The 25446-nt window shown below is 40.6% G+C and overlaps 2 protein-coding genes across 2 annotated transcripts; both read right to left on the bottom strand.

Moving 5' to 3' along the window:
* Positions 1-2: 2 nt before the first annotated feature.
* On the bottom strand, positions 3-9824 carry LOC113167082 (solute carrier family 2, facilitated glucose transporter member 5). Its single transcript, XM_026367463.1, has 12 exons — positions 6314-9824; positions 6059-6157; positions 5805-5965; positions 5601-5725; positions 5358-5510; positions 5123-5248; positions 4844-5031; positions 3740-3850; positions 3522-3623; positions 2375-2450; positions 2026-2153; positions 3-484 (listed from the first exon to the last, which is right to left on the bottom strand). The coding sequence occupies exons 1-12, from the start codon at positions 6356-6358 to the stop codon at positions 260-262; spliced, it is 1539 nt and encodes a 512-aa protein (XP_026223248.1). The 5' UTR covers positions 6359-9824; the 3' UTR covers positions 3-259.
* A 78-nt stretch (positions 9825-9902) lies between these two features.
* On the bottom strand, positions 9903-14861 carry gpr157 (G protein-coupled receptor 157). Its single transcript, XM_026367464.1, has 4 exons — positions 14165-14861; positions 12007-12220; positions 11568-11762; positions 9903-11149 (listed from the first exon to the last, which is right to left on the bottom strand). Exons 1-4 carry the CDS (start codon positions 14539-14541, stop codon positions 10931-10933), a joined length of 1005 nt encoding a protein of 334 aa, XP_026223249.1. The 5' UTR covers positions 14542-14861; the 3' UTR covers positions 9903-10930.
* Between the last annotated feature and the right edge of the window lie 10585 nt (positions 14862-25446).

Here is a 25446-nt window from a genome sequence, read left to right on the forward strand (position 1 = left end):
TGTTGGTTTGTTTAATGACTCAATCACACGTTAACACTTTTACAAACCTGTATGTAGTGCAATAGTTTAAAGGGTTTTAGCCTGCATTGAAATAAAACATCTTTGACTTTTAACAGCAGGCACAAGCAAACGATAGATAAAAGATTGTATAAACATTTGACGTAAAATAGAAAACACAGGCTGTATTAAAACATTTCCAGCCCATTACAATCCCACCCAGAGAGAGGACTTCCTCTCCTCTGAATGCTCTCGTTTTTCTTCACAAGGCCGCGACCTTCCCTGCATCCTCCGGCCTTTCTTTGCTCTCTTTAGGTGGCAGATCCACATCAGCCAGTTTGATCTCTACTTTGTTCCTCTTGGCAAACATCTGGCTGATCTCCAGGAAGGTCTTGTTCTTGGTCTCGGGGACCACCAACCAGATGTAGACCAGCGTGACAAGACAGATGATAGCAAAAAGGATAAAGCTGTAGGGGCCCAAGCCTCTCTGGAGGAAGAAAGGGGGGAGAGGAAATATGATCACTGTGTCCTCGAGATGAAACGTTGTAAATATGTTTGTCAGAAACAGTTGGCCAGACATAAACAGCAGCCATGGATCAGGTTAGCAGTGATTTACATGCTAGTTTTATTGGAATGCTCTGTTTTTGGTTTCTGTTAGTCAAATACAATTAGTTTTGATGATGAAAACTGGAGCGAGGCTGTAAACAAAAGACAAAATGATGTTTATGTTTACACCAAGTCCATTAGAAAAGACGCAGTGACACAACTGCTCCCAGTAAACAAGGACTGGTGATGCTTCTGCTTGAAGAAAACAAATGTGGACAGAGAAGATTCTTAAATCTTTAAGGCTAAGAAGATTATTTCCAGTTTGGTTTTGAGACATGGATTGGTTGTTGACCAATCTGTTCCCGTCCTCCCCCACATGGACTCTCCTTCCCCCATTTAAACATCTACAGTTGATAAAACACGTCTTGTTTTGCATTCCCCAGCCAATATTGTCCTGAGTTGGAGTCAGAAGGATAGTTAGGACATTTTGGAAACTGCCTGTCAAGAGTTAGAAATCTATTCATTCAGCCTTGTATAGAGACAAAAGAAAATGTATTTGTTTCAAGCTTCAACTGCACGTGTTGCCAGATTGGAGAGATGTTTCAGGTCTATTTTATATTTCACAAACATGCTATTGTGACTCTATAGGTCATAGCTGTGCACTTACCACCTCAGTTGTACTCTAGAGGTTCAGGGAAAACAGGATTCAGTAAATACAGTATACTTTGAGGCAGCCAATGAGAATGCCTCACACATGAAACATAACAAAGCAGCATGTGCCGATTAAGTCAGCTGTGCAAGTAGCCCCAGACGTAGATGTGATCCCTGTGATTTGGTATAATGGCTGTTCCAGGTGGCTACTTTCTGTGTCGGACTCAGACAAGTGTGACAAAGTAAAAACTGAGTTGATGTGGGAGGCTTGTGCAAGTTCCCCCCAAGTCTCGATTTCCTTGCACCTTTAAAATGGAACTGGCAAGTGAATCGTTAGCATAACCCACACAGTCCCAGACAGTATGGGAAATGTGCCAGATTCAAATAAGCCCCACTGTGCTTCATTAAAACATCTCTCAGTTTCAGTTATATAACAGCGTAGTCAACCAAGTGCGTAAGTGGTTGTTTAGCAGGTGAACACACTTCTACTGAGCTGCTGTTAGTTTGAGATTATACAGTGAATTGAAAAACAGGTTATATTCTCTATCATTTTATCATTTGGTTAAATGAGGATCATTTACAACAGACACTAGTGTACACACTAACAGACTTGATGCTGACTCAAGTCAAACTTTGACCCCTCAGTTAGGCCAGATGAGGTCTCGCCTTAGGCACAAAAGCATCCAGCAACTATCCTGCACCATATTACACTAAGAACATGAAATAATTCAGTGAAGTCCACTGTTGTTTATCCTCAAAACATCTGTGACTAATTACATTTTGAAATACTGAACTTTTCCTTTCTAAGATCTTTTCACTTGTGTAACAGACCTCTAGAAAGGGGAAGACGAGGCCGACGGTGAAGTTGGAGAGCCAGTGGACGGAACCTGCGACCATGAAGGCAGAGGACCTGGCCGACTGCCTGAACATCTCAGTGGTCATCAGTGAAGGAATGGGACCTGCAGGACACACAGTGTGGTCAACAACAACTAAAGACATCAGAGACGCTTCATCATTCCACAGGGTCACTGTGAGAGGGCTCATGTCTCAAATAGCCGAGTGGAGATTTACAACACATATTATTACATGTCTGGTCACATCTAAACAACACTTCAGCTAATGGAGCACCCTGTTGTAATCAGTGTGTGTGTGTAAATAACCACCATAGGGTCAGACTTACTGGGTCCTATAGCATGTCCTATGACGTAGATGATGACACAGGCGATGCTGATGTAGGGCATCCATGTCACACTTTCCTATAAATACAAACACGCTGCTGTTTATTGACTGGTTGGTGCTTTCAAACAAGAATAAATATGTAAAAATCTCCTCAGCGACAGCACTGTGTGGGAGTTTATGTAATAGGTTTCACTCAGTGGATGATTAATGTGTCTGTTCTGTTTCGGTTGATTTGTGCCTTTACTGCTGCTAAAAGTGTTGAGAGTCCAGGGGAGATTACAGGGTTCCAGGAGGGCACCACTGGTGTTCTGTCTAATGGTCAGTGTGTCTCGTATTATAGTCAGGAACGAGTCTCAAAGTTCTCATGAGCCCAGCAATTAGACAGTGTGTTTTGGTTTTGAACTCCTTGTTACTGAAAAAACAGTGACAGTGACCACAAGATTAAAGTGCTGACTTTCACCTCTAAAGGACAGAGTTTTTTCATGGCAATAATTTATTCCTAACATTGCTGCAGATATTTTACTAATCTGTCAGTCTGTCATCATCACCTGATTTTCACACACACCTGCTCCTGTTTCCTCCATCTGCTTCTCAATTTAGCATACCTGGAGCATTCATTATTAGTTATACTGGAGATCTCTTTACACGTAAATATGTGAAAGGGCCTGAAAATGAAACCCCATCTCAGCCAAAAAACACATCTGATTGTGATAAAACTCAAATTTGAACAAAAACAATGTTATATCGTCAGTAAACAGTAATTTATTCCTCAAGTCACCAACTGTGTAATTGTACAATCGTTTTGATGTTGTTAATATGAGACCCTTCCCAATTCTACCATTCAGCCCATGCGACGTAAACGTCACTTTAGAAGAAGTGGAGCTCTGTATTGGGTATTGCATCATGCCTGTCATAGCAAATCATCCCCCTTCACCTCAGCTTTCAGAAAATATCTACAGGATATTCCCGTCTTATTTGGGATTCAACAGTCTATTATATAAAGCTAAACACATAGTAAATATCTGTCAGTTTCCACAAAAAGATCTCATGACCTTGAGACTGAGACTCTGCAGATGATTATTTGCACACTAGAGGGAAGCAGAGGAACAAGTTGAGGATGTGAGTACCACGAATCATTCACACGGTACCTGGAAGTTGAGAGCGACAGTCAGGAGCACACAGGCTCCACAGCAGATCCCAAAACCACAGAGGAGGAGCAGCCGTCGCCCTGAGGCCTCCACGATGAAGACCTGGTAAAACAAATTTCTCTGAATGAATGAATGTCTCCTGTCACCAAACAACAGCCTCTGTCCCTCAAATGTTTCCCATTTACAGCTTTTCAAATGTCACTTCACAGGGTACCTACAGCTGAAATGGTCATGAAGACATTCACCGCTCCCGTCCCCACTGTGACAAACTGGATGTGATTCTCCTCGACTCCTGCGCTGGCATATATATTATCTGCATAGTAGTAGATCTGAGGAGAAAGAGAGAAAGTAATTTAATGGAGGCAGCGTCTAGAAATATTCAAATGTGGGACAACAGAGACACGTGATGGAAGAAAGGCTTAGAAAGTGGTTAGTTTTTCTTTAAAGCAGTGCAAATGTTAATCTGATGGATTGAGTTTCATGTAAAATAACAATTAGAGATCTGATAGGTTAATTTAAAGTGCAGTGTTGGAGTCAATCAATCTGTCCATTCAGGGATACAGCCAGGTATATAACGCTAGGACTGACCTAATTAATTTCACTATTTCATTTATTAATTTCCCCGGTGTGGTTGCTGGTAAAGTGAACCATATGATGAAATCTTCAATGCTAACAGCCCAAAATCAGATGAAACACTCTGAGATGACTGAAATGTTCTATTAATTCAAATCGTCTTAATCAAAATGAATGAATCATCTACTAATAATAGACTTCCACAAAACTGACAGTGTTAAATTTAGTTTTATATCACATCATTGTTAAACCTTACTAATGAACGATCTGATTCTGCAGAACACTGCAAATATCCTATCCGTGATACTATTTTCAACTCATTTGAGGTCATGTCGTCTGGCTCTGAACTGCTCTGTCTGACCTTTTCATACTGTGCAGACCACCTGGCCCCTTTTTTCACTTATCGATCACATCATATGCAATTATGGAATTCATTTCCATTGGATGATCATGTGGATGGTGCTGTGAAGACAGATGACGTTTCAGATAACTAAATTAGAGGACTGCTTGTCAGCTTTGTTAAACTGGATGTTTCATGATTTCTTGTTCTTAAATTCTGATAAAACTGTTCATTGCTGGTCATTTAGTTAACAGTAACCTTTTAACACTGTGTGAGTTGTCAGAGCTGAACAGCCCAGAACGTTTGGTTTATTTTGGCCTTTGTAACATATGTGATGATCTGATGTTATATCTGTTTCTGAGGTATCTGTTAATGTGGCAACAAAATCAACGGGACAGGCACGCCTCACCGCATTGACTCCTGACAACTGCTGGCCCATGTTCATGATTATAATGGAGACCAGCTGCCAGCGAAGCGAGCGCTGTGACAGCAGAGAGAGAACAGACAGACGACCATCAGCCTTCTCTGACTCATCCTCCAGATGCATCTCAGCCATCTCTGAATCCACGTCGTCCCAGCCTCGTAGACGCTGTAGCGCTTTGAGTGACAGAACATACAGAGTACTGTAAATGACAGCATCTATTACTAGTGTTATTTTACTTTTCTTGTAGTTTTCCTGTTTTCTCACCTTTCTTTGCTGTGTTCTTGTCTCCCTTCTGGATAAGCATGTACCTGGGGCTCTCTGGGAAGAAGGGCAGCAGCAGGAGCTCTAGCAGGGCAGGAATGCCAGTCAAACCCAGCATGAGGGTCCAACCTGGATACAAGAGGAACAGATTTTACTTTTATTTTAACCACAGTAGTGGTTAAAATCACATCACATCCTTAACCTACAATGCCTGTGTAACTAATGTGTTAGTCAGTGCCTGTGTTGTTGCCCAGTATGTTTCTGATGCCCAGCACTTGGGCACTGAGGATGCCAACAGTGATGAAAAGCTGTGGTACGATGCCAAGGGCTCCCCTCAAGTTTTTGGGAGCCAGTTCACCCAGATACATGGGCACCACATTGGACGACAGACCTGCAGACAAGGAAATATGCATGCATGAAATTAACTTCTGCCTCTCCTCGATCCATTTCTACTTGAATAACTTAATATTCAGCGTCTGACCTGCACAGATGCCAACTATAAACCTAGCCACAATGATGATCTCATAAGATTTGGCAATCTCACTGACTCCCATCATCACGGCGGGGACGATAGAAAAGATGTTGTTGAAGAGGAGGGTGCCCTTTCTGTCACGTGGTCAACTCATTAAAGGCAAATAAAGCAAGAATATAATGAATGATGAATATCATAAACACGTAGTACTACCTCCCAAGCTTGTTAACCAGAGGAGCCACCATCAGAGAGCCAAAGAAGCCGCCTAATGGATACATGGACACCGAAAGAGACCAGAGCAGAGTCAGGAAGTTCTCCTCTATCGGTCTTCCAGTTCGCTCCAGGTAGGTGGTATTATAGAACTGCTGCATGAACTGAAAAAAACAGGACAACACTGATAGAAATGCATCGTCGTATCATCTCCACCATATCAAGACTTGCCTTAGTGTGATTGTTATTTGGGTTACCGATGATGGAGAGTTGACCACAGCCACATTATATCCGTACTGGAAGGAAGAACCAAATGCAGATATGAGTGTTGCCAGTGCCAGGACTGGAGTTAGCCTCTGCCAGGGGAACATGAGTGCACAATATGATAATACAAACAAAACTTTTGATAATACAAGCGTGTCATTATTTCATCATTTGCACTCATTACAGAACAGACAAAGCAAAAATAGAAATGAAGCCATGGTGGTAATCCCACCTGGAGTCTAACTCACCCCTCGCCTCTCCTCAGGCTTTAGCCATTCCTCTTTCTCTGCCATGGCTCGGACTTGTCACTTTGAGCAATAATAACAACAGCTCCCTTAGTTATTACTGCAACGCTGGATTCTGACTGCCCTTTGGACATGAGATCAGAGACCGTAGCAGCAGTTTACAGCTCGGCTTCAGTTTTTTTTTTTTTTTTTTTAAGTTGCTGACTTGGCTCTCAGGTTTGGGAAGTTTTGGATACAATGCACTAACAATGAGATATCATGTCACCCTGGGCTAAACATTCACATGTAGTAATTGTATTGCACCACAATTTCAAATTAATCAGTTCAATTTATGAGATCATCAACTGTCAATAAACTCTGGCGTTATATTCTCATGAAAATAATATAGTCAGATAAGCATCTTTATTGTCCGTCCAATTGCAAACTGGACACCAGGAGATATTTTATTACAAAATGCTAAAATCACAATCAGCTGCTTCAGCTCTTGCACAAGACTTATCTGTTTTCACACTGAAGATAATTCAACTCACGCTGATTACTGGAGAAACATCACAGCTGTAAATCTCTTTTATGTTTGTTTTGCCTTCATTTAGTCAGGTGCGACAATGCCTGTATCACTAATGCTGAAGCTGAGTCACCTCAGGGTGTTAATATGCTTTGGTGACGATTCACTGCAAAAACATGACAAACATAGATGTGTGGAGACAACGCTGGTGAGCATTCGATGAGAGAGGTCTATTGGAAATGTGCAATAATGGAAATTAATCTCGGATTTTATCCTTCTGTTCCTGACGCAGTCTGATATGTTAATATTTTAAAGTATTGCAGCATTAACAGTAAACCTAACTACAAACCCCATTTCCACAAAAGGACATTTTCTCAAATGTAATAAATGTGATTTGTTCATAAACCCTTATTCAGTGTTTTCTCTGACCAACTTCATTATATTTTGTGAACATAAACTAACCAAACAATCCAGCAACAGCGACCACAAACAGCAGCAGTTTTGGATCCAGCAAGAATTGGCAAACAATTCACTTTCAAAACTGCAATAGTAAGTATCCCTGGTTTGCAAATTATTCAAAAGTTTAATTAAAAAGAAAGCTGATGAGCATAAACACACATCCATCCAAACTCTTTTTGAGACATCAAACACACATTTGAGTTTTTACTGCATTTTAGAAAAAAATGGTAATTTAGATATTAAAACTGCTAAATTTGTCTTTAATCCAGTTAAATACATAGAGCTGGATTCTATCTGGCTGTGTTTTATTACATTTTTAGAGATTTGGCAGACAAATGAACCAGAGCTATTTAGTGGAGTGGCTGCTTTACATGGTGGTCGTCTCGTTCGTAACAGATAAACACTTTCCTTTGATTTTGAGTAAACAGCTGGAAATGGTGTTGGTTGCTGTGAAAGACATGTCACCTGTAAAGTGCATGTACAAAGTACAGTTTCAGTGTGACTTCACTCCACTGTCAGCGGGGCTTTGATCATTCATGCCAGCATATTCACGTGTTGTGAGAATGCTGGCATGTGTGCTCATGCATGTTCATGGTTACAATGCAAAAATTCTTGGAGAAAAGAATCCACCCTGAGGGGGAACATTAAAAGAATATATATAGAGCATACATACAGTTAGGTCCATATATATTTGAACAATTACAGCTCTGTATGTTAATATGATTGATTTGACGTAAAACACAGAGTGCTTCATTCAGATCAACCACCTGACATCAGTCCATTTTTCTTACTAAAGGCAAAACAATCGTCAGGAACATGCTACAAGTGTGGCTAGAAACTGGACTGATAAGATGAGACGGCCATAAAGATTTGTTGATGATGATCATGTTATGCACACAGATCAACTACAACACTTGGTGGTTTTATTTCAGTATTGGACAGGGGTCGATATGGGAAGAAGTTAACGTGCAGAGTGCAGAGTACGTCTCTACATGCTGTGTGACCGCCCACTTCTTTTGTTATGGCTTGTAATTGTTCTCATGTTTTCTGTCACTTATAATCTACAGTAAATGCTTTTTCCCTTTGTAACTCTGACCTATTGTTGCCAATTCCCTTTGGTGCACAACGAGTTTGAGAATTGGCTCCTAGAAACACTGACAGCCATAAACGGCCCTTAACTTGACTGGTGAATGGTGACCTCCTGTGGTACAGTAAATTCTTGCATTACTCTTTAACTTAATGAATTAATCGGGCAGAGGGCCAGCAGAGGGGAGTACAGAACCCCTTACTTAAGTGTTCCGGCTCCAGTTACTTCAACGTCAGCCGAATCCCAGAGCAGACATAGTGGATTCATTCCTGCAGGAAATGCAGTGGGTGTCAGTGTCAGTCCTCTGTGTGACCTCTGCCATCCAGAATGAAAAAAGCTGTTTACTGGCAATTTTAGATGTCATCAGCATAAACAGATTTCGCTTCTTCTATTTTCTCAGACATGGTATCCGCTGTTCTATTGTGGTTACCGATCACCATTACTTTAGGACGGGGCTGAAATTAGATTGAAGGAAGACTTTTTCTCGAGGAAGGAAACAATAAGCTTTTAATGTTTTCAGTCTACACAGCACAGTGTCCCCATGTTTAAATGGAAATAAAACAGTACATGGGAAATTCAGTAAATGTCAATAATGTGATTGGGAATTTTCAATTTGATTCATCAAGTCATGCTGTGTTGTTTGTTTGCATTTTGTTTTTCTGTAATTTTGTCTCCGCAATTGCCTTAGCATCGCTTTGTAGCTGTCCTTGAGCCCCTACGCCAATTCAGTAACCCTCCCACAGTGCTGCTGCAGCCTAATGATTGTTTGACCTGATATAAGTGATTATTCCAACAATTTCATCCACTTCTCCTCTGCAACAGGGAGCACACACAACCCATAAATCCACTTACAATGTTGACACCTACAAAGGAATTAGTAATTAAGCATTTGCCCCCTAAGAGAGTCAAACAAACAATAACCAGGACGAGGATAAGAGGAAATTAACTGTCACCGTGGTGGGATCCACTCCCCCTCACTTTGTCCAACAATAACCACAGTAATGAATCTTATATGAATGCAGCTCAGGGACCAGCTCATTAAAACTCATTGGATCTTGAGACGATTTTTAAAGAGCTGAAGCAGCTACTGGAAGTGGCACTGTGATGGCATTATGGTGTAGGTCAGTCCCATGAGCCCTGTGGAGTTCAGTGGGTTCATCCTCTCTTGAGTTTGTATTTGTTTAGCCTGTAGCTAAGTTGAGAAAACAGGGGCCAACAACAGCAGAGGTCAAAGGAGAAGTTGAGGCTCATGAGAAGGGGTTTGGGTTTCAAGGAGGAAGGATGCCATGTGATGATAGTTCATGCATCCTCCTGACCACAATGACAGCTATGATGTTGAGTTAATTTTGGTGACAAAAGCTTTTGCAACTACTGCCTGACAAATGTTGCAACAACTAGGTTAAGCACAAATTTATAGGTTTAGAGAAATAAAAGACCATCAGGGAATTGATACCTTACAGCACAATGTTTTATATCTTAATGTTACTCTGGTGTGTGTGTGTGTGTGTGTGTGTGTATTTAAATGAACTAAGCAGAAACTGTTCCCATATCATCATTTTATTTAGTATATTTTAAAGATATCATCAGATGTAAGCATATTTCTTGCACATAAACCTTTTTACCCCACCCAAAGTCCTAATAAATGTACCCTAGAAAATTATTTTAATATTAAAGTCACATTGAAAAATATATCAAAGCTACAATTTACCCAGTCAACTACTGTGGATTATGATGGTAACAGATTTTCACTTACATAAAATAAGCATCAAAACACTTGTGGAAACCTGCCAGGTTTCACTATTGATCTGGTACTGTATGTATGCCTTCTTGTTGTGTCAACACACTCCTTCACACAATCCCTCTTGAGGAAGATATTTAGCTGTAGCAAAACAATCACCGCACATAAAGATATGCTGAAGAAAAATACAGTGTTTTATGTTTATGTATTATATTTTATGAATTATGACACAGGACTGGAATGAGAAGTTTCTACAAATGTTTTGATAACTTTAAGTTTGCTATGAATCAAATTATACTCACATGAACTCACACTGATTACATTTCTTCATAGGAAACAATCTGTAGTCTGTAACAGCTGCTTAAACAATTTAACAGTATGTTTATCCTTCAAAGTGAGAATGCTATAGAGTTTACTTAGATTCTTCAACACAATCAGGTACGAAAATATAGCTGTTTCCTTCTCATAAATACAGTACTTAACACTCAGTGAAACAAAATGCAAAGCGAACATTAATTTCACAGTGATGAACTTAAAATGTGAGTGAGTTCACATATTACACCATAAATAAAGCTGCTAAAATGTCCTTCAAAGAATATACACAACAAAAGTGAAACTGCACTTGAACATTTCATTAACAGTAATGTCAGGTAACTACAGTACAAAATGAATGTACATGTGCAATATATGCCCTATTCCTCCACCAAATGCTGGTGTACATTCAAGCAGCAACCCCTCCTGCAGGCACTTGCTGTAATGAGGTTAAATGTAGTGGACACCATCCACTGCTCCCTTCATGTCAACCTTTCTTCTGATCCAACAAATCAAAAATCATCTGTCGGCCTGGGTGCGGCTGTTGCTGTCTTCTTCTCTGTGTGTCGAGCTGTCCTGTCCTGCCAGCAGCCTGTGCGGGACATTGTGCGAGAGCGGCACCTCTGCTCGACATTTGGAGCAATGGCAGAGCGCAGTGCAGAGGCGATTACGGATTGGCTTGGTAAACAATACAAACATAATGCAGTTGGCTGCTCCCTGCAAGGTGTTGCCAATACCCTGTTGGATCATAACAGAAGACTTTAAGTTCTGCGTAGCAATAATAGATAATTTGACTATAATGCCCATTACTGGGCTGAAAATGTCACAAAAATACCTTAATACATCTGATAAAAGGCTCATTATGTGTTCAGCTAATGATTCACCTACAGTGCGTACTTTGAGAATTAGTTTATACATATGCTTCTTGTCAGATGTTCACAAAATATCAGCTAAAACTGGAACTTTTTATGATTTATATGTAATGATTCACAGGCTTGACCGGATGCAGTCATACTCTCACAGGTTTAACAGCACAAACGAGCGATGACATATGCACAAAATTACTCATAAACAAAGAAAACACTGATATAGAGAAGTAAACAATACAAAATCAAAATCTTTTATCAATGATTTGAAAGAAACTTTATCTACTCACGTGCATTGTAACCAGCACTGGGTTCTGTCTTACTGGGGAGTCAGCTAGCAGCAGTATGAAGCGCACTGTGCTCCAAATGCGCAGGATTATGAAGATAATGGGAATGAGTGTTAGCTTCACATCAGCCATGGACGAAAAGGCATGAGACGGAGGTCTGTTGGCCAGAATAGGACGGTACTCAGACAGGGCAACGTGCTGTGTTAGAGAGAGCACCCGGAGTGAGACCAGATTTTATAATAGCAAAATAATAATTTCCTCACAACACAGCAACTATCTGAGGCAAACTTGTGGGCTTAAGATGGAAAATTACGTAATTTTTTTTATTATATTCTCACACACACACACACACACACACACACACACACACACACACACACACACACACACACACACACACACACACACACACTATCAGGTAGTAGCGTAGTGTGGTCCTCACCGCTATGTGGATGTGTCTCTTGATCAGAATATAAAGGACAGGGAGGGTGATATAAGCCAGGAACTCCCAGATCTTTCCAGTCAGCAACATCCACAAGTACCGGTCCGGAGCTCGGATACTGACCCAGCACCAGCCCACTGACACCTCTGATGCATCGTAGCCAATCTTGTTTAGCGACACAGCTGTAACAGTGATGACCAGAGGAACACCCCAGCTATACAAAAACCGAGGGTTGAGATCAGGAGTACTCAAATATCAATCCTATAAGTCCATTTGACAAATTTGTTTGTCATATACATATATAGCGTAATATTTATTTATATTAAAACTTCAGAACTTTGAAACCAAAGCGTATTTCTGTGTTAATATGAGAAGAAATCAATCTCTGTAATCAAAAGGTCTGACAGCCAGACAGAGAAACAAATGTTCATAATCAAGTCTGTTCCAGAGCAATTTTTTCATAATATTCATAGTTGAAAATCTAGACTCTCTGGATTTTACAATTATCCTGCTGTCGGTTTGATATAATAATTTCATTATCTAAAGTTTAGCGATGTCAGCTATTACGGCATTGTGTCACAATTCAAAATAGCTTAATAAAATAGAGATTTTATTAAACATTGATGATGAATTATCAGGTACAACATCTGTGTAAATCTCCAGACTTTGTATGTAAATGACTGGGAGGTGAAACATCCACAAATGTTTCACAGACACGTGACACCATGTGATAGATTATCTTGTGTAACATGGAGCAGAGATGGTGTTGCTCTAGTCACAATCACAACATGATGTCAGCACTTTAAAGAAGCCATGTTTTTTATGTTTCCGCTTAAAGTATTACTTTTTGTGTTAAACCCCAGTATCCATGGGTGGTAATTATAAATATCACTCTGTTCCAGTCCTAGCTATGTGATTTTTATGTATACAAGCCTCAGTCAATGCCTCTGTTGTGCGATCTTCAATTCAGTGGAATTTACAGAATTAAAAGCAGAATAACAACAACAAACTCTGCATTGAGGCATACCCAGGGGTGAAAATGTTCTTTTCACTAAGAATAGATCAATTATACAGCACCACACTACAACACAGCACACACTGAAAGTGAAGTGTATAGTAAAACAAATGGCCTACTAAACGTTTTATCAAACTTTCCAATATACACATTTTACAAAATGTGCAAGCTTGTTTGACGCGCTTTTCTTCTGGGAAACTAAAGACTTTGATAACATTTCTGAACTTGGTGTACTGAACAGCTTAATAGCTGAATAGTTTATACAAATAAGATAATTTAGTAAACTCAGACTAGAGTAAAATCTTAGTTTTGACAGAGGCGATAATAAATAAATTGCTATTTATGCTGTTATATCCTCCATATCACACCAGTTGACCAACTCATCAAAATAAGGCAAACCTGCCACCTGGACATAACATTAGCTGTTCACATAAGCATGTGTTGAACTGTTTACGAACACATCATATCAACAGCGTTTAAAAGTGTTGAAAAAACAACTATTTTATAAATTACTAACTGATTAGAAAAACCTTAATTTGGCAGTGTTGAATAATCTGAAGCGGTATTTAGTGGAGTATTTTGGATGCCCTCACACAGTGTTAGCCTACTACAGAAACACAACTCTTAGCTAGTGTGGCTAACTTTACAGTCTTCAATTAGACTTGATTTGAATGGAAACCAGCTCATATAATGTTGATTAGACTACTTACAGTGGACCCTGAACAAATACATTGACAAACCTCCTGAATATCAGCCAGATAATTAAATTAACTTTAACTCGTTTTATGTAGAAAACCACTGGCCCTCAGGTAGTAACACTACTGTTACCATGGAAACCCAGCCTAGCTCTTAGCACTTCGATAGCCGTCGTAGTTAACCTAGCTAACTTCCCAAATTGTTTTCTAGTTAAAGGAGGCAGGTGGCAATGCGAACTGTTTTTTAATCCAAAACGGCAGCAAAAATACGCAGTAACAGTGGAGCGTGCAGTCGTGACCAGGTAAATATCCTCAAATTATTCAGGGTACAAGTTCGACATCCAGTAAACTTTATGTAGGCAAACAGCTAACGTAGAACTGACCAGGTGATTAGCTAACTTTAACCTAGCCACCACAGTTAGCTTTAGAGTGCAGCCCTCGTACTTACCTGACAAGGTGGAAAACCAACACCAGGCTGTCAGCCACTCTTTGGCTGGACCTCACGATGAAAATGTACAGGTAAACAGCAATAGCCACAGTCCAGAAAAAGGAGCTGGTGTTAGCGAAAGTGGATATCGCTCCTTGAATGACGCAGTCCAAGGAGTCGGAGTGAAAAACTTTCCAAACTCCGAAGGCGTAGGACACGGCGGACAGCCAGTCGGACACCGAGAGGTAGACCAGCAGTTTCCTCGGAGTTGTCCTCAAGTCTGCCCAAATAATGTAGGTGAGGATGATCAGAGAAGAGCCCAGAAACGACAGCGCACACGAAAACAAAACGACCACCTGTTCGGACAAGTAAACGACTGTTTCGTTTCCGCTCGCCATCGTTTCGTGTAGTTAGATACGAGCTGTCACCGCATGGATTCAGCCGTCTCTAATCAAAGCTGCAGTGTTGTCACACAGTCTTCCCGCAAGCCGACTAGTCCATTTAGAAAACCTCTTCGCATGACTGTCTCTTAAACCCAGGCCACATGTAAACAATTGATCGAGTCTTGCGCCGTATGAGTTACTTAATAAGGTTGTTTTGAGCCAGACAAAACTTCTCCTCCGGGGTTTAACACCTCCTTACCCGCCTCCTGTTTTCGTTCCTCGTCGCACCAACCGGAACTCAAAGCAGAAGTCAGAGTCAGCTGGTAACGGGTAGACACATGCGTTTCTATTTTTGCTTTAACGATCTGTACTCTAGTGTGTGTGTGTGTGTGTGTGTGTGTGTGTGTGAGAGAGAGAGACAGAGTTTGTCATAAAGGATCAGATGACAACAGTATGTAACACTTTATGCTGTCTATGTCACCTGTCAGGAGTTCATTTTGAAATGACAGGCTGTATAATACTACATCCAGCAGCAGCTGTAACAAGGTAAAACAGTTTCCCTTTGCGCTTAAGAAAGTTGTTGAATCTTGAAACAGACCCAAATGACCAAAAGCCACAGACTGTAAGAGATTTACAAATAAGCTGCCAGTTTGTGGTCGCTTTGTGTCAGTCTGTTGTCTTTGATAACATTGAGTTACTTCTCTGTCCTGGTCTTTAGTTTATTTTGAAATAGTTTTGTGTTTTTTGTATATTTAGAGACTCTTTTAGCCACTTTGAACAAACAGTTTTTTGAATGTTGAATCTTTACTTCTCTTTGTCTGTCCATGTGATCCTTTTATGTCTCTTTACATTACTGCATGTCTTTGTTTTTGTTCTGTTTGTCTCTGTGGTTGGGGATCATTGGTGTGTCTTGTACATCTTTGTATCTCCTGTCTGTCGCTTTAAATCTTTTTGTAGTTTCTAATGTGTTATTTTGGTTGTTTTGTGTTGGTTTTGTTTGGGAGGGAGGGGGAGGTCTGTAGCAGATAAAGACCAGGTCACCTTCGACCCCTTGGGCACCTGGGTCTGTTCTGATTACAGCTTGCAGTATCAGTAATGTAAGAACTATATAGTCTCTTCATTGAGCTCCTTTTAAAGCGAGGGTCCTTTTTTTTCACAAAATACAACTTAACAAAATAAAAACTACTGAATATAATAGTTACAGTAGAATAAGAGTGAATATAAAGAGTTAATAAAAAACTCAGTTAATGTAATATAGTAAAATGATCAAAGAAATCACTTGAACATGGTCCTTGGTAAAAATACAAATTAGAAATGATATCTCAAAGCATTTGGAAAACAGAGTTGAAGCATAAGGACAGTAACATGTAAAATTACTTTGTTTAGAATCTTAAAATTTCAACTTTAAAGTTCTCTAAAATATTATCATTAATATTTCAAATGACAGATATTTTCAGTATTAATTTTTGTTTTTATTCTTTTCATAAAATTGTCACACAAAAAAGTCCTCATTTAAATGTCTGTGCTTGTTTTGTCCAACCAGTACTGCAAATCTCACAGTTTTATATATAAGGGAAATGCTTAAATTTTAGGAATGGAATTAGAGAGTGATCTTTTAGCTCAGTAAATCGTGTCAATGTCAAAATAAATTAAATGGCTCTGTAAACCAAACATACAGAGATATCAAGACTTAAACAGCTGAAAAACAGTGGCACATACAGTAACACATCCCATTATCCATCCAACATGTCAGCTTTCCCTTATAGCACTGTGCTTTTATGTGGTGCTGATTCTTTGGTGGGGCAGTGACTGAGTAGATAGATCTAAAGCCATAAATCAGTGACCTTGTGAGAGCAGGATTTTACTGCTTCTGCATTGCTGCGGCCCAGAAAAACTTCCACCCTTTTTTGTATTTGCAGCAATGCAGTGGTGTGTTGGTCCTTTTCCTGCAGTCTGCAGCAAGCTAATGTGAATTTCTCATTATCAGAATTACCCCTGATCAACAATCAGTTTTAGAAAACACACAATTTTCCATTAAGTGTTAAAAATAATGAGACTTGAGATTCTGTGATCCTTTAAAGAAGAATCCTGAATCTGGAACTGAGTCAACATTTGCTGTGTGTCTATGAAAACCTAAATTAGTGTGCACCTGGCATCCCAGCCAATCTGGCTCATCTTCACTCATTAGATTTACTGTGTTTGCATAGCAACATGATTTTTTCAAGAGTCTCAAAGTGCTTTTACACAGTGCAAAGTGGTTTATACAACACAGGTATGGCCAAATGAATGTGTACTGTGAAAACAAACAAGGCAAATTAATAAATATGTCTTTATGTAACTTTTATTTACTAATTTACGACATAAGAAAATAATAAATATGCAACTGATAAATTAAGACTTGACCATAGCCACTTTTATAATATGTTTGAAACCAGAGGACATACCTGAAATCATTATGAAAGTCAAAAAGCAAATCTATATTTGTAGACAAAAAGGAATCTGGTGTTATAGTGAAATAGTCACAGAATGAATGGATGTCTGAATGATGAAACACAGTGAGGGTTTTACAGATTGCTGCAGTGATGAACGAAAGCAAACTCGGAGGTTGTTTTCAGTCAGAAGGTGGCAGCAGAGGATTGTTAAAGAATTACACACAGTGTAGAAGTTTGATGCTTATCCAATTGTAAATACTGTAGAGGCAGTAAACACACAGACCATGCTCTCAGTTGATCGTCTATTAATTCTTTATCGGCTCCTCAGTGCTTGTTAATTTCTACGGTGTCAGCACACCACTAAAAAACTACAGTAGCAGCAGGATCCTGGTCTGCTACAATGCTTATTCGAGTTTTTCCTTGCTGTTGTTTTTCTCCCACTGACGACTGTGATCCCAGGGCCTCTTATTGCGAAGAATTTCTGCGGCAGTATACTTGCTGATTGCTTCGTTCTCACTCCTCACAACAACCAGCTAAGACACTGCCAGAGAAACACCCACAGCAGCCGCATCCAAGTGACCGTCCATCCCTCTGCCAAAAGGGATCCTGACTGGTGTTTGCTGTGCACTTCCACCTGTGAGTCTGGCAATGTGGATGCTCACACTTTTCCTGCCCAGCATTGTGGTGGTGGTTGTTGGAAGGCAACGGCCTCACACTGAAAGCTCCCGGAGGTAGTGTGGTGCTATGCCAACATCCAGAAGTTCTGTAAGAGAAGTAAGACATAAAGGTTGAGTAACAATTTGTTCATAGAATTAACCTGATCTGACCAGATAAATACATTCTAATAAAAATAAATAAAATAAATAAATAAATTCTTAATTTAAAATTTTAAAGACACAGTCCCTGCCCTCCTCAGCTTTACATAACTGTGATGAGTGTCTGCTCCATTGCTCAAAGTGACCTGAAGCCTGCTCCCAAACAGATTCTTGAGTCTTTTAGCCTTTTGTGCAGCATCACTTTAAGTGCACACAACTTGTTCAAACACAAACACCCCCGAACTAAGAATAGACTTGCCATGACTCATGATTTTGCAACAAAAAGCTCAGTTTGATATAGCTCTCATCCATTCGTGTGTGTCTAACATGAGCACCATATAATGTCCTGTGTCCCTGTGTGTGTTTATTAACCTGAGGGACAACAACTAAAATCCCCCCGCTATCACTTGCTGTTGCTCGCTGCAGTGCTATTTTGGGCCGGCTGACCATTCCATACTGTCCTGTCCCTGTGGACTGTGCTTTGCTGACGGGACAACATGGATACTAGAGAGCGATCTGCAGTCAGTAGCAAATGAGGGAAGTGAGAGAGTTACGAAGGCGATAGAGAGGTGTCGGGAGGGATGCTTGGAAATCATACAGTTGGATGAATGTCCTCTATCTGTTGTTGTATCTTTACTGTTGAAATCTGCAGTAAGGCTATTTGTAGCCCTCCATGTCTGCTTTTGCTGTATTTTATGACGCATTTTGTGGTTGTATAACTGGAAAATCCTCACTTGATTGGTGGTTAGAGTATTTTGACCTTTATCTTATGTAAAAAAAAATAAGAGAGAAATGTCTTTCTGATACTAAAACTAAATATGTCTAGTCTGCCACTATCTTACATGCGCAAATAGTGATTACAAACAAACACCTTCTGGCCTGCTTTCAGTTGACAAATGGCCGCGTCCGTGTCTCCTTGTGTCTTTGTTCACTGAGCACATGATGACAGGAATTCCTTCCTGCTCAGGCCTTGATGTAATCCCTAATACAGGATTGAGGAAACGCAGTGAAAACAAGTCCAGTTTGCTAAATGAATGACTAGTTGCCTCATTGCTTCACACAGCAAACAGCAATAGCAGGAGTAGCAGCAACGAGCTGTCCACAAGCATGTTTCAGGCCTCAGGGTGGCCTCAGCATTACTGGCAGATTTTTGTCTTTCTTTTGTGTGCTAGTGGCCAAACAAACATTTGTGTAGATCAGTAATGTACAGATTATATTTAGCATAATAACAACTGATCATCTTCTCAGTGAACTGGTGTAACATCTCATAATAATTTTAAAAAGGGTCAGTCGTGATGTCATAGTGGTGTGTTTTCCCTGAGCAACACTTAAAAACCAACAATTGTTTTTTTTGCAGTCTTTTAACACAAAGAGAATTCTCACAGTTGAAAAGCTGGAATTAAAAAATGTTACTTCAATTATTAATTAGCTTTATATTTGTCAGGTAATTTGCTCTTAATTGACAACTCAACTAATCAACTGATTCTTGTCTTAATGTGATTGAAGCTACAGCACAATTAATATTTGAAGTTTGAAGTTATTTTGGTATTTTTGATAGTGTGGACAGATTCTGAATATACAATGATACCTTTGGCTTCCTCCATTTAAGTAAGACTTATAGTATTTAAATTATTCACTATCTATGTAATTTCATAGGCCAAAGCACTAGGCATGACATTAAACACATTTGTATCCCAGAAACGTTATTTAGTTGGATGATAGATGACTTGAGAGTGCAAGTATCATTTTAGTAATTGTACTAAGCAACTGTGCTGTCACCAGTATGAAATAAACTTTAAAGATACCAGTAACTAGTCAAAATCATTTATGCTAAATTATGTGTATGCATTTTCTGCAAAGCAATGCATGAATTTCTTTTAATTAGGTCCTCATTACAATAGTTGTAATTTTAGTAAAGATGGGTGGTGTAACAATACTTAACATAATGCTCATATTGTTTGTCTAAGAGGGCCATTTTTTTAAATTAACCATTATATATAGTTAATATGTGACATGTTCAATCTACAAAAGCCTGTTTTTTTCCTGAAACAAAATAGATTTCCATCACATCACCAAATCACAAACACATGCACCTCAACCCCAAATCATATAGATCACACATGCTACATCGATATACTGGATCCCTTTTTGTCAGCGCCTCAGAGGGGAAAGAAAAACACAACTCACCAGCTCTCCAACACCACCAAGCCAGTGCACTTTCCTTTACATTCTCCCCTCTCCTTGTTTCCCTCTGCTGTGCATATCTTGGTTATTTCACTGTCAGCTAATGCTCAAACAGTCATGCTTCCCTGCTCCAGTCCCATTCCACAGACCTAATCATCTTATGGTGAACAATGACATTAGTATTTACTGTAGAGCCATGTTTCTGAACAATGCTACACATGACACGCACACTGATGGCAAGCCTGAAGCTGGAGCTTAGCCTCTGCTGAGGTTTATGAAGTATGTATATCAATTTTGCTTTTTTAGGTGTTTAAATTTCAACAGAACAAGTCAAAACCTCCACTGGAGGCAATTTAAGTTGATGGAAAATTATTAGAAGTAATAAAACCCAGTTCATGGGTTGTGTGTCGTTTTTGGGGTGTGATTTGGTTTAGTCAGTATTCACTTATCAGTATTGTAAGTTAAACTGCAGTGTGTTAATGATTCAGTGGTTTTGAGTCTTAAATGCAGTTCGCACTACCCCAGGTTACCAGAAAACAGAGTTGCCCCAGTAACTATCTGCTTGCACAGGTAAAATACACAGATCATAGTGCAGTGGACACTAAATGATTATCATTTGAGTCACTTGGGTGATTAATGTATTTGAGTTTTGACAGGCCCATGAGTTTTTTTTTTACGGTATAGCTAATGAGTAACATGCTGTGATTACGAGTGGCAGAGTGGATTGTCTGTTAGAGTTACGATTGTCTGTATCTGCTTTTCTGTCTAATCTAATGACACTTCCTGTCTCGAACACTCGTGACGTTTGTCTTCGAGACTGAATCTTCTGTCACACTGTTAGTTACGGTCGTTTTATCAGCAAAAAAACTCACACCAGCTCTGTCTCTTGCCTGTATTTAACCAGATGCTAATGAGTTGTAACACTCTATCTCTTTGGTCTCTGCTTTTGAAGAAGGAGAGTTGGCGAGCTGTGTCTTCTGATGGAAACTGGCTTTTATTCTAAATGGAGGACAAAACAATAACAAAAACATCTGTGGTTTTCTTTAAGGCTCAAGCACTGGTCAGACAATGATCTTTGAATCCCTGCAGACTTGTGAAAGGGTCACTGATCGCGCTGTATCTGTGCGGAGTTTACTGTGCCACTGTGTGATTGGGTGTATCACAGTTCTCTGCATTCGGTAACCTTTTGTATAGTTACCATGGCATCATGTTAGCATCAAGACGCTGTCACAACACTCAGAGCTGTACACTTCAAATTAACATGTTCTCATTAATACTTCTATCGTCGTACAGACCTTGTTAAAATGATCTGAAGGCCTCATTTGAACACCTTTTCATTTCCCCACTGTAATTAATGTTTTTGAAGTTTGAAGTAGAGGTGTGTAGTGCTCCTTTTCGCCGTAACAAGTACTTTAGATATTCACAGAATTTCTGTAATGGTATATGTCAGAGGGTTTTATTCACACACACTTGTGACACTCACCAAGCAGCGAGGCAGCAGTGGAGCTCCTCCATCCACGCTCCTCTCCTGTAACTGCACCCTGGTGCTGACACCAACAGGAGCCTGTCCATAGGTGCTGCCGGGCTCTCCTTTTGTGTGGGTCACCTCTCACAGGCAGACTGTTGATCACAAGCCTCTTCCCTCTGGCTGTGTCTGTCTCTCTCTGCTTTACTCAGGCAGCACAACAAGTCAAGGCATGTTCCAACACGCCACCAGCAGCCGGACTGGGTGTTTGAGCCTGTTCCTAGACCAGAGGGGGAGGAGCAGAGAATCAGAGAGGGGGGAAACCCAGAAAAGACCCAGCATGACTCAGCCTGCTTCAATAGGTTAGCATGCACAGCTTTCACTTTGCAAATTAAACACATGAAGGAGTTAAAGAATTAAGATTTATACTCTGTGTGACATGGTCAAGTAGATTTCTGTATAGTTGCAGCTATTAGATGAGGCGATTTGAACAATCATAAAAATTGACGGAAGATCTTATAGAGAATAGCATTTCTGAATCCGACAGCATGAAGTCCAGTCCAGGCAGTGACACCTTTCTGTTTTCACCATCTCTGCTCAGCGGGTGGAAGCAGTTCACAGAGTTGTAGTCGTTCCTGACTAATACAAAGTATTAATTTTTACAGTATAAAGCTAAATGTAATATCTTCAATTCAGCTAATGCAAGTAGTCGCCCTACTTGCAAAAATCTTTAACACAGCAGAATAAATAGTTTATAGAAGCTGTAACCGCACACCAGCGTAGCATCCGAATGAAAGCTGCTGATTCATCAACCATCTTAAACTGTAACTCACATTAGGTCACATCAGTTACAGATGAAGCTGATCAGCACAAGTTATAAGAAAAACCTGAAATATATTAATATCTATTTATATTTTTCTTAATTTTAAATTAAAGAAAAAAAATCTGAATTGCCAATTTCGTAACAAAAATCCTTTATCTGATAAATCAGAGTGATAAATAAATGTACATTACATGCTATTTAGCTACTGTCACATTAAAGGACATCAGATGTGCATAATCATCAACATCCATGAGGTCTAATTATGCAGAGCTGCTCTGATGCTGGCTAGGTTTTTTTTTTTTTACAAGGGGAGGGATGATGCTAGTTCATCACTGCTGTAGTGGAAGTTGATCACTAGGCAGATTCTGAGTGCAGCAGCAGGAACCAGCTCAGCAAAACTCACCTGCTACAATATGGTCTGAGTCTGGCTTCCTGAGCATCTCTAAAGCACTACTGTACATCACTGGTGCTGCTCTCCACTGCAGCCTGTCAACAGACGGATGACCTTATCGATGAAAGAGCAAAGTCACTATGATGATACACTTAGGAAGAAACCAAAGCAATTTTGGACGTTTGTCTTTTATGGTTGACAGCAAATATAAAACACCAGTAACTCTGTAAAAGACTTGAAGAATCTACGTATTTGCCTGCAGATAGTTGTTTTTAATTTAAGTAGTGATGCCGCAAGTGCTGTCGATAGTTTCACCAACTGAGTTGCTTCTTAATTTATGTCATCATGAACTATCTGTTTGCACAATAGTGAAATATGGACTGTCCACTACACTTACAGGAAATTATTTTCTGCACTTTAATAGCTAAACCCCAACATAAAACTGTATTTTATTTAGTGTCCTACCTGGGACACAGACTGCAGCTGAGGCCTCACACTTGCATCTGTGTCATTAGCGGGGTAAGGAACCCCTAGCCAGCAAGTTCAAAGCTTGCTGCATTGATTACATCATCGGAACTGGAGTGCTGGAACGGGACAATGCACCACCAGAGGGGGGGACAACCGGCTAATCTCACCATTGCCTCCCGGTGGAGCTCCATGGGAGAGTGTGCGTGTCTTTCTCGATCTCTAAACTCAGCTTAGTGTGGTTCAGAGTGAGACAGCCTGCTCTCCCTCACATGTACGGCCACTGTGTCACATGACTGTCTGAGAGAGAATGATAGTCTTGATATACAGCTCCATGGTTGTGTGTGTATGTGTGTGCATGTGTGTGTGGTTGTGTGTGTGCTATTAGAGGCCAGCACTGCAGGAACACAGCTGCTGCAGGACACTGCAGGATTGCTGCTCGGCTGCTGGCTTGCGGGCTCTTGCTTTTTTTTCACTCTCTCTCTCATCTCTCTCGCTCTCTCTCCTCTTTCTATTCACTCAGGCAAATTGCTCAAGGAGGATGGTGAGAGCATGTGCTGCATACTTTTTCAGCAGGGGAGACAGGGTGAGTGGAGGGGAAGGGTGGGTGGGTGTTGGGGGGGTGTGAGGGGGACAAAATCACAGAGGTGCAAGGCATGCTGGTGAGGAGCTGTGCTAGGCAACTGTACCTATGAGAGAGACTACAGTAGAGAAATTGGAGACAAGGAAGGAGGAGGAGGGAAGAAGAGGAAGGAGAGTGGAAGGTGGGGGAGGGCAGAAGTGAAGTGCAAGGAACATCAGGTGAGTGCGGCAATTTCCTTTGCTGGCAGTGCAGCACCCACCCTCAGTGAAAGTGTGAGCAGGAGAACTGCAGATGTTCGGAGATGATGTCAGGCTCCGGATGTGGCACGGACCTTTAATACAGTTTATCACTCTGTTCCCTTCCAATCGCCTGCCTGCAGTGGAGAGATGCTCTGGGCTTCTGCCTCACAAAGGGCCAGCTGACAATGCAGGGCCAGCTTTTTCAAGGTCTTAGCACAGTTACCTGAGGTGAACTCTGAGATGACGAGCCTACATATAGGTGAACCAACTTGCTGGTTTCATCACCCAGACTTCTCAAACTGACTTCGTTTAGAGACTGACTCACTTTTATATTAAACTTTAAATATTTTTTACATGGCCTTTAAAAAGGCCCTGAGTTGACTGTAGCTATACAATATATCATATAAGACAAAAGCACAAACAAACTTTTTGACACAAGGTTTTTCTTTAGATACTGAGAGATAAGTATCAGAGTGGCTCTGCTCTGAGAGGCCTTTTAATTTCAGTTTGTCACAAGAGACACAAACTCTGCATACAACAACAGCTAAATACTCCTTTCTCACTGTTTGTGCCAAACTCCCCACAAAGAATCTTAAACAGCTACACTCTGCCCTGGTATATACTCGTATGGGGGCAGAAAGATCGCAGTAGCTAAAACTCAACTTCATAAGTGCACCACAGCTCCTCTGTCCCATGCAGGCCACTGTAGCCTCATTTTTATTTCCCCATTTCAGCTCTCAGCCACTGACAGTCCAAGACCACTGACACATTATTCTTAACGGTTTTCAACATCATATTCACAACTAACCTATGGTGCTAAATATAAACACACAACTAGCAGAGAAAAGTAGGGAGCTACACTTAAAAGCTAAGTCAGCAGATTAAAGTCTCCTCTGGTGGGAACTCTTTGCATCCAGGTTAGTTTTTTTGTCCTTGTGTCAAATGGCGAGTCCTCTCAAACAGCCGCTATCTGACACGCCGGCTGCTATTTCCAGCCTGTACCATGCGTTAAACATGGATGAGGGAGCAGTGGAGCCTGAGTGCTAACTGACTGGCTGTCGGGCTGGCTGCTGCCTGGTTATTACTGGTGCAGAGGGGACTGAAACTGATGAGACAGAAGCAGCCAGGAGCTTCAACACCGCAAGCATGCACACGACAAACATACATCAACTCCTGTAAGGCTGATTTAAGAAGTACACTATCCTTTGCACAGAGGTAGACATATAAGGCAACAACATACAAGGAAAATAAGACCAGAGATGAAAATAAGGGTATACCTACAGGAGTCTCGGCCCGCATCACACGAGAGGTGAGGAGGAAAACTTCTCTGCACTCACTCTGAGCCTCTTGGTGGTGATGTGCTTTCATGGCGCGGCAAAGTTGACTGCAGCATTGCCTCCTGAACAGAATGACATTGTTTGTACTCTCTCTCTCTCTCTCCCTCACTCCTCCTCCTCCTGTACGCGCTCGCTCCCCCTCCTCTTCTTTGCACGCCTGCTGGCAGCATAAACTGCACAGCTCAG

This window comes from Anabas testudineus, chromosome 7, assembly GCF_900324465.2.
Source record: "Anabas testudineus chromosome 7, fAnaTes1.2, whole genome shotgun sequence".
NCBI classification, from domain to species: Eukaryota; Metazoa; Chordata; class Actinopteri; order Anabantiformes; family Anabantidae; genus Anabas; species Anabas testudineus.